This window comes from Apiospora phragmitis (genome assembly GCF_038363925.1).
Source record: "Apiospora phragmitis strain CBS 135458 chromosome Unknown utg000010l:1.0-9815664.0:1.0-9183399.0, whole genome shotgun sequence".
NCBI classification, from domain to species: domain Eukaryota; kingdom Fungi; phylum Ascomycota; class Sordariomycetes; order Amphisphaeriales; family Apiosporaceae; genus Apiospora; species Apiospora phragmitis.
In genome coordinates this window covers 6,045,149-6,055,393 of record NW_027117409.1, presented here as the reverse complement: position 1 = coordinate 6,055,393, position 10,245 = coordinate 6,045,149, and the positions used below count along the sequence as shown (strand labels likewise).

The window sequence follows — 10,245 nt, the reverse complement described above, 5'->3', positions numbered from 1 at the left end:
CAGCTGTCAGACGCTGATAATTAGGTAAGGTGATGAATTATATATGTTCTGTCCTCTATGATACGTTGGGGAAGTTTAGGTATAAATCTACACTTGTAAAGCTACTTCGATTTATTATCGATAAAATTAACCTAATATTAATACTTTTATATAATTTTTTAATATACTCTTTTAAGCTTTTTATATCGCTTATTTATATATATTTTTTAATAATTAATTTTATATTATAATATATTTTAAAGTAAAATATAACGTGGTTTATTATTAAATAAACTATATTATTTTTTAAACTAGTTTTTTTATTTTCTTATATACTTAAATCTTAATATATAATAGCTTTATAATTAAAATACTTATTTAATTTAAAAGAATTCTATTTATCTTAATAACTTAAGTAATATAAGCTTTTATAAATCTTTTAAGTAAAAAAGTTCTTATAAAAATATATAACGTTTTTTATTTTGTATAATATTATTAAATTAATAGTTAAACTTAACGACGCGAAATTCGATATTTATAGTATAAATTAAATATAAAAATTTTATCTAATTTTTTTACTACGTTACGCGGCGGCGAGCGTGTTAATAAGTATTAAGTTAAGTGTTTTATTAATTATAACCTAGATTTTAAAACTTGAATAGATTATTAATATAATTATTAAAAGAATTTTTATAAAAATTTAAATGTTATTTTTAACTAGTGTAAATTAATTATAAGTATTAAATTAAAATATAATATTTTTAACGAGATTAACTTTATAATAAATATAATTAAGTTAATACTCGTTATAATACACGTTGATTATTATAAAAAAGCGAAGTTAATATAGCGTAGAAATTAAGAATAAATAATAACTATTAAATATATTAAATTATAAAGCTAGTATATTTTATTATTTTTAATTATATAAAGTTAATTTTAACTCGCGATTTAAGCTTACGAATATAATTTATTAATTAATTAAATAATTAAATTAAACACTTTAATAAATATATTAAGTTATAAAAAAGGTTATTATCGTCTTTTAATCTTTAATAATTATAATAGTTAAATTTTAATATAATTTAAAGTATATTATAAAAATAACGATATTATTACACTTAATATACTTTTTTATTTATTTTACTTACTTTAATTATTAAATATTACACTTTATTTATTATTAAAGCGTAAATATTTAAAAGATATTAAGCTATTTATTAAAACGTTAATAGATTATACTATAAAGCTTAAGTTCGTTATTATATTTAAGGCCGCGTATTTTACTATACTTATAAAAATTAATATTAAATTTTAATTTAACGTATTTAATTTAATATTTTACTATTTAAAGAAAGTAATTAATAAACTAGATATACGTTTTTAAATATTAATATTTAACTTATTATATTTAAAAATTAACTAGTATTTATAATCTTTAAACATTATTTAACTTTTAATAAATAATTAAATACTTTTTCTATTAAAAATAAAGTCTTTATTTATTAAAAAGAGCTTTTTAACCTTAATTTTAAATCTTATAAACTAAATAATAAAAGGTATAAATATAATAAATTATAAAATAACCTTTATTATTAAAGAATCTTAACAAATATAGAAAAAGGTAAAAAAAAAGCGTTTAATAATTAATAAATGCGAAAATAAAAGTTCATTAAAATAAAAAGCGACCGGTAAACAACGAAATAAGTTATAATATATAAATATATATAAAAGATACTAAAAAATATAAAATCGAGTAGCGAATTAAATAACGAGTAATTTTAATTAATATAAAGCGTTATAATTAAATTAACTTATATAAACGTAATAAAAAGTTAAAAGAAATTTAAAAAAAAAATATAGTTTATTTAATAATAAACTACTTTATATTATTATTATTTAATATAATTTAACAGTTAATTACTATTAATAATAAAAGTAATTAATGATGTATTATTTTTTAAATTTAGTTTTTTTATTTAAATATATTAAGTTATTTAAATTACGATTTAATTTTTAAACCTTAAAAAAAAAAGTAATAAACGCGATATTTTACGCTTTTTAACTTTTAAAAACGTTTAATTAATATATTTTAGTAATTAAAATAAATATAATATTAAGATATATATAAAAAAGTATTTAAAATAATAAAAGTAATAAAATACCGTTTAATATATATTAATTAATTTTTAAAATTAATAAAACTCTTAAGTATTAAATATTAATAAATAAGTAAAATAATAAATTATATATATTCTATCCGTTATAATACGTCGGGGAAGTTTAAGTATAAATCTATTCCTATGGAGCCACTTCGGTCCATTATCGGTAAAATTGACCCAGTACCGATACTTTTATATAATCTCCCTCTAACACCAGCCAGCCCTAAGCCACCCATGTCCCGACAGCAAGATTCTAGCCGAACAAACAAACAGGCAGTGCAAGGCTCACCCATCGCAAAAATGCGGCGAATTTCAACGGTGTCGCACTCCACCAGGCACGGGTGTTCGTGCGAATGAGAATGGCCAAACAATGACCTAGATTACAATATTAGTCCCGCAGCTTTTCGTTCTGGGCTGTTTGGGCCGTAGTCAGGGCATATAGTACTGGTAGCATTGAAACTTGGAGATTCTCAGGGCTGGATGCCGAAGGATTTTTCACTTACATGCATGCAATCAATGTGTTACATACTCTTGATTGTATGCAACACGAGGTTGTTCTTACAAATGCTGTTTTGAAAAAGGCCCAGCTCCATCATTGGATTTGCAGCAACAGCTGCTAGAAGCAAAACATCTCGAAATCCAAGGCGAGAAGTCGAAGATCTAACAGATATCATTACAACTCAGCAGCAGTTCCCATGTTCCTGCGCTCATCTCACTGTTGTAACCACCAGCCATTAAGTTGCTTGGTTTGGTAGCTCATTTGAACTGTTTCGGGACTGTAGCAATGCAGATCAAGCAAGCAAATGACATGAACTGGAAAGGATTGGCTGCTGTCACTGCAATCTGGCACTCCTAGCTCGGAGAGGAGTGTCTTGTCAGACTGGGTTATGATCACCTCCTACCATAGAGAATGTCCGAAAGCTCACTTGCATCTTGACAAGACGAATTCGCTTGTTCGCACATTGGTCTTAAGCAAGATCACAATTCTACGAGACGACACTCTCTGACTGAGCAGTGCATATTCTGGGCCCTCCTTGCAGTTTCCTCCGCGGAGGGATTCCCAGGCAAACAACTTCATATTTGTGTTCCAGAGGCCGTTCGCCTTTCTCTAGCCAGAGTCTGACTTACAACTTCAATTTTGATCTTTGAAGATAACGTGGGGCTTCGATAGGCCAAAGAAGCCGTACAATGTTGACCAGGAGTCCCCAAAGGCAAAACATAAATCAGGGAGTTTATAGTTCAACGCAGCTGAAACATAGGGGTATTCTTGGAGCAGCAACATTGAAGTGAGTCGTCATCCAGTACAGTGTGACCATTGGTCTCCGGGCCTGGCATAACCTTGCTCGTACAAGTGCCGATGTATGTAACTCGTCAATGATTTCTCGATTATAATAGCACACGTGTCCTTAGAACAAAACAGTGACTATCATATTAGAAGCATAGAAGAGTTCAAATTCAGGGATGCGAGTGGAAGGTATTGCGAACCGAAATAGGAATGCATACTTGCACTGCCCGCTTTAAGCCACAGTCAGAGTGCTGTACTTTAAAGTAGCCCAATTATGCCTTTAGTACCAAATCGGGTCGCCGGCTCGGATTTAAACGTAATAAGTGCCGGATGCTTGCGTAGAAATAAAACATCAGTGCAAGAATAATGGATATGCGTTTCCGATTGAAACGGAATGGCTCTGTCTCGGATGGATATCAAGGTTGGTCTACGAGCGTAAAATATTGGGAAAAGAGCAAGTCGAATCGCGTCCTTGATTCATCAAATTCATATCAGCATCATGGAGGTAACAACTCGGTCGCAGTCAACACAAACCCGAGAGTTTGGCATCTGGCAAAAAGCATCTAACCAAAATAGACAGCAAGAGAGACACCCTAGTAGTAGCGTCATCTCAAGCTCGAGGGCGCGCATTAAGCTTCAATCCGATTGAAGTCTAGTAGCTTCTCACGATGTTGTTTGGGTGTCTCCATGTCGAACAACGATCTACGTGGGCTTACAGCATAGCATACCTCATTTGCATATTCGCCATTGATAGCTGTGCTGTGTGTTGCACACCATCTGACACTTGCTCAGTATGCCAGATCTTGTGATTAAGGACAGTAATAAATCATCATATTTGTCAGCCGTCCACAGTCCACATGCATGAACAGAAAGCTGTTGCTGCTATGACGCTATACGTTTACAGCAAGCGAACGAAAGTGGGGGTTTCGGGGCTGCCACTTAGCCCCTCCATCGCTAGATGTGCCGCCGCTTGTAGCGGTAGGTAGTCCACTGCCAGCAAATCGGGATCCGAGGAAGGAAAGCGGAAATAGCTGGGATAGCTTGGATATTTACTTCACTGACCAAGCAAGGACCCCTCTCTCTTCCACCTCTTCCAAACCTTTCTACTCCTCCTTCCCAACCAGTTCCTCCCATCTGAGTATACTCGTCAACTTCATAAACCAACCGAAACCCCATCGATCTTCATCCAAATCACAATGGCTTCTGACGGCGTTTGGGCAGGTAAGTTCATATACTTGGATACCTCTTCCTCCAACTCCTCCCGTCATCTTCCCCGCTTTCCGGGTTTTCGGGGCCTCCACGGGTAACATTGCGCACGAATATCTCGTAGCCAGGGACCTTGATGGAGTGTCACCAGAGTGTGCAATCACCTTGATGGACACGGCGGCCCGTCCCATCCAGCCATCTCGGGGCTCCGTTTCGTCCACCATGATGTAGCATCCCTGTGCTCTCGGGACAGCTGCATATAATGATACTATTGTTTATATATTACCCTTGGCGTAACGAGTCAGCAGCTAACTGAGTATGGCTTCCTGCAGTTGCTAAGGTCCGCGGTGACGCCAAGGTCGCCGGCACCGTCTGGTTCCGCCAAAAGTCGGAGGACGCTGAGACCGAGATCTCATGGGACATTACCGGACAAGATGCCGACTCTCAGCGCGGCATGCACATTCACGCCTTCGGCGATAACACCAACGGCTGCACCTCTGCTGGACCCCACTGTATGGCTTCTGACAAGGACACCCAATGGCTCTCGGATTGATCACTTCTGACTCGATGACTACAGTCAACCCCCACGGCCAGACCCACGGCGCCCCGAGCGACGAGAAGCGCCACGTCGGTGACCTCGGCAACATCACTGTTGACGGCAATGGCAACGCCAAGGGTACTGTCAAGGACAAGCTTATCAAGCTGATCGGCCCTCACTCCGTCATTGGCGTAAGAGCAATCCCAAACCTCCACAACAACATAGGTACATAGGAGTTGCTTACACATTCTAGCGCACTGTCGTTGTGCACGGCGGCACCGATGACCTTGGTAAGGGCGGCAACGAGGAGTCCCTCAAGACCGGTAACGCTGGTCCCCGCCCGGCTTGCGGTAAGTCTTGGCCAGCCATGATGTGTCTGCATTGTATATTCTAACGCTCGCTAGGTGTCATTGGCATTGCATCTGCTCAGGAAGGTATCTTCTAAGCAGCTTGCACGCCGCTAGGTATTAATTGCGACTTGGAACAACAGTGGCAAATTGATTGACCTCGCATATTCGTTACGGTCGTCTTGTCTTTTGAGATTGGCCCCTCCTGTATTGACTTGATAAGTAGTTAATGGACCATGATCTGGACCAAAAGCTTGCTGAAATAGGCGCAAAATGACGTTATTTACCAAGCCAACCCATCCGTTCCCAGGTTTCTGTCGTAGTATAAGCATGCCTGTGATCACGCGAACCCAGCAGTATTACCAGCACCTCGGCAAATGTAGACAACGATGGCGTAGCTCCAAGTCGCGGCATGGGCTGCCTACACCATACATATCCATAGAGAGAAGAATTCACTTTTGCTACACTGCTGTTCTATTCAATCAGGTAGATAGAACATTGAATACAGCATCACCAGTATCTGTATATAGAGTCCGTCCCCAATTGACTGCGTGTCCTTTTTCTTCATCTCTCATCTATCCACCCTCTTTTTTACCCCAAAGATCCAGACCAGCAGCAGCTCTAACACAGCTACTTGTATCGCCTACCCCTCATTACATAAGCCATTGCCTGTTTCGGCCCAGGGACCCTTATTATTCTCGCTCCACAAATCTCTAAAGCACACGACATCAATTCCGAGCAACCTCACCACAGACGGAGCAAGCATCCCAACCTATCGAGACTTCACCGTCTGTCTATTCCTTTCTGTCTATGAGACTCTTGCTTTTTGGAGCTCTCCTTGCCAAAACACACCCGACCCTACCCCGGCTTTACCTGCTGCACCTCCTCTACTAGACAGCTGCGTGCAATTGTAAGTAAACTCATCCTGTCTTTGGCCTCTCCATCCTTGGAAGAATCGAGGGAAGCTTGGGGTCATGGCTCATGCCAGTGACCGCCAGCTTCACCTTTAGTTCCAACAAGCATATCCGCTTCTTTGGGATTGGAACTCGACCTAGTCCACTACAGACCTTGCCTATCTACACAAAGTACCACATAGACAACCATGTGCCGTACCTAGGTTACAGCGGTTGTTCGACATGAGCCTTATCCCCCTTGTGTCCTCCTACCCTCTCCAATCATATCCAAATCAAAGCCGCATGCGATACCTCACAAGTCCAGCATTGGAGTACAATCTTGGGTACACGATTGGGTCTTCATTCAGTGCTATAGTGTCACCCAATCTGGAGCATTCATTGAGGCGATTTTGGAGCTTATTCGTTCCATCTTAGCGAAGATCCCTTCTTCCACTTTTGCCCATTTCATCACCTTCCTTAAACCCCACCCACCTCAAACTTCGGTGCTACTTATGGAAGTGTCGATTCTTTTTCATTCATGTCACGGGCAGCTACTAACACGTACAAGAGCCCAGCCAAAACACCTACAATCTCTACCTATCATAGTGGAACGTCATCATCTTGGCAAGCTTCATCATGGCGGCTCCTAAGACTTTCATGGCGCATGTGAAGTCGCTACTCAGCGGCGACACTTTGGTCTTGACTTCGACAAACAACCCAACTCTTGAGCGTACTATGTCGTTGGCTTACGTCAATGCTCCTCACTTGAGAAAGGAGGGCGATGAGCCTTTCGCTTTCCAGTCTCGAGAGTACCTCCGTGCCCTTATTCTCGGAAAGCCAGCCAAGTGTACTGTTCTTTATTCTGTTCCTTCTGGTCGAGAGTACGGCACCGTGGAGCTTCAAGACGGTACACAGCTGCCCGATGAGCTTGTGAAGGCCGGTTGGGTCAAGGTCAGAGAAGACGCAGGACGCAAGGAGGAATCGGAGGAGATTTTGGACCGGCTGGAGACCTTGCGCAACCTGGAGTCGCAGGCAAGGGACGCCAGCAAGGGCTTACACGCCGGCATCGGTGGAGTCATTGAGGTCCAAAACGACCTCGGAACGCCCGATTTCTTCAACCAGTGGAAGGGAAAGACAGTCCCTGCCGTCGTTGAGCGGGTGCTGAGCGGTGATCGTCTTCTATGCCGCCTGATGTTGAATGACAAGAAGCATCTTCAGCTCATGACTCTGGTTGCCGGCATCCGTACTCCCGCCACCGAGAGAGTCACCCCATCTACAGGCATGACCCAGGCTGCCGAGGAATACGGTAATGATGCCCGTGGATATGTCGAGACGAGACTTCTGCAGCGCGATGTCAAGATCGTTATGGTCGGAGTCAGCCCCCAAGGTCAGCTGGTCGGCCACGTTCTGCACCCTCGCGGAAGTATCGCTGAGTTCTTGCTGGCTGACGGCTTGGCACGATGCAACGATTTCCACTCGACGATGCTCGGTGAGAAGATGGCACCCCTCCGCGCCGCTGAAAAGAAGGCGCAGGTCGGCAAATTGCGATTGCATAAGAACAGCACGGTCAAAGAGACCGAGAGCAGCACTTCCGACATGATTGTGTCCAAGGTCATCGGTGCCGACATGATAATAGTACGAACGAAGTCGGGCGAGGAGAAGCAGGTCAGCTTGAGCAGTGTTCGCGGACCCCGTGCGAAGGAACCTTCTGAAGGCCCTTTCAGAGACGAAGCCAAGGAATGGTTGCGAAAGCGTGTCATTGGCAAGCATGTGAAGGTCAGCATTGATGGTCACAGACCTGCCAGCGAAGGATTCGAAGCCCGCGATGTTGCTACGATTACCGAAAAGGGAAAGAATGTCAACCTCCAATTAGTACAAGAGGGCTATTGCTCTGTCATTCGCCACCGTAAGGATGACACCGACAGAGCTCAAAACTACGACGAGCTTCTTGCCGCACAGGAAACCGCAAAGGAAGAGAAGAAAGGGATGTGGTCTGGAAAGTCACCCAAGGCGAAGAACTACATGGATGCGTCCGAGTCGGTCCAAAAGGCCAAGATCCAGCTCTCGACCCTACAACGCCAAAAGAAGGTTCCAGGCATTGTCGACTTCTGCAAAGCCGGATCAAGATTTACTGTTCTTATCCCCCAGAGGGTGTGAAGCTTACCATGGTCCTTGCTGGTGTCCGCGCGCCTAGAGCTCCTCGACTGCCCCAAGAAAAGGGCGAGCCGTTCGGCCAGGAGGCTCTGGACTTGGCAAACCGACGGTGTAACCAGCGAGATGTTGAGGTCGATATTCACGACATTGACAAGGTCGGTGGTTTCATTGGAGACCTGTACATTAACCGAGAGAGTTTTGCAAAGGTCCTCGTCGAGGAAGGCTTTGCATCAGTCCATCAATACTCCGCTGAGAAGGCTGGAAACTCAAATGAGCTGAACGCTGCTGAGAAGCGTGCCAAGGAAGCCAGGCGTGGCATGTGGCACGACTGGGACCCTTCGCAAGAAGAGGATGAAGAGGCCGAGGTCCAAGTCGTGACTGCTGGCGAGTCAGCTACGGCAACTGACAAGAAGCCCGCCGACTACCGTGAGGTTGTCGTGACTACTATCGACGGTAACGGCAAGCTGAAGATCCAGGAAATCGGCAAGGGCACCTCGGCTCTTGAGATTATGATGAACGAATTCAACAAATTCCACCTTGGATTCTAAGAACAACAAACCGCTCGAAAACCCACCCAAGGCTGGCGACTTCGTGTCCGCCAAGTTCTCGGTTGATGGGCAGTGGTACCGCGCCAAGATCCGATCCAACGACCGCACGGCAAAGGTTGCTGAGGTTGTCTACATTGATTACGGCAATTCCGAGAAGATCTCCTGGTCAAACTTGCGTCCTCTCAACCAGCCCCAGTTCACCACCCAGAAGCTGAAGGCTCAGGCAGTTGACGCGGTTCTGTCCTACATCCAGCTACCCACCGCACCTGATTACTTCCGTGACGCCATTGACTTCATCGCCGACGTCACTGATGGTAAGACCCTTGTAGCCAGTTTTGACTTCGTGGACACCAAGGAAGGCTTGAGCTACATCACCCTGTTCGACTCCAAGTCGTCTGGCAAGGGCACCTTTACCGACTCGGTCAACAAGGAGGTTGTTGCCAATGGTCACGCCATGATTCCCAAGAAGCTGAAGACTGGGAAAGAGGCCCGGCCAGCGTCGAAATTCTCAAGAAGCTCCGTGAGGTCGAATCCCAAGCCAAGCAGGACAGAATGGGCATGTGGGAGTACGGAGATATCACTGAAGACTAGGTGACAGACAGTCGCTGAGTACGAGGCGCTTTTTCGGGTCGTCATTAGAAAGAAAATAATATCGGAGATTTGGGGGGGAGGGGGCTAAAAGCAAACGTTTCTGCATAGCCAAAGGATGGAAGACATATATAGCATTAGAAATGTATGATTTATCATCCACACGCTATATTTATATTGTTCTTTGATGTGATTATAATCACACTGGCTAGAGACAGACAAGGGGCGGCAAATCAGCTATACCTGCAAGTCGAGCACAACTAGAGCTCAGGGGTGTACCTCTCCTGGACTCTCAAACTCCATGAAAATGCACTTGGTGGGGATACGGTGACTAGCTGCTCTTGTCATTTATCTCAGTTTCTCGTCCTGTCTCTATAGTTGTTCGCTCGGATGAAGAAGCAAAAAAGCAAAGGGTATCATAATGTCGTAAAACGCATCGCAAAAACTTCCAGATCCTAGCTGCGCCCCTAACTCGGGCCCATTGCCCAGGCGAGATGGAACTCTCGAGCCCGTCGGCTCTCCTGCCTGCCCATTGTGCCGCTCCA

General features: G+C 42.5%; 2 protein-coding genes across 2 annotated transcripts; both read left to right on the top strand.

The window, feature by feature from the left end:
* Positions 1-4,622: 4,622 nt before the first annotated feature.
* On the top strand, positions 4,623-5,615 carry PG994_011599 (superoxide dismutase; the record flags this gene model as incomplete). Its single annotated transcript, XM_066863008.1, has 5 exons — positions 4,623-4,647; positions 4,965-5,144; positions 5,210-5,361; positions 5,424-5,520; positions 5,575-5,615. 5 exons carry the CDS (start codon positions 4,623-4,625, stop codon positions 5,613-5,615), a joined length of 495 nt encoding a protein of 164 aa, XP_066712118.1.
* A 1,431-nt stretch (positions 5,616-7,046) lies between these two features.
* PG994_011598 (transcription factor) lies at positions 7,047-9,703 on the top strand (the record flags this gene model as incomplete). The annotated part of the gene is made up of 4 exons (XM_066863007.1): positions 7,047-8,510; positions 8,561-9,061; positions 9,144-9,558; positions 9,600-9,703. The coding sequence occupies 4 exons, from the start codon at positions 7,047-7,049 to the stop codon at positions 9,701-9,703; spliced, it is 2,484 nt and encodes an 827-aa protein (XP_066712117.1).
* Between the last annotated feature and the right edge of the window lie 542 nt (positions 9,704-10,245).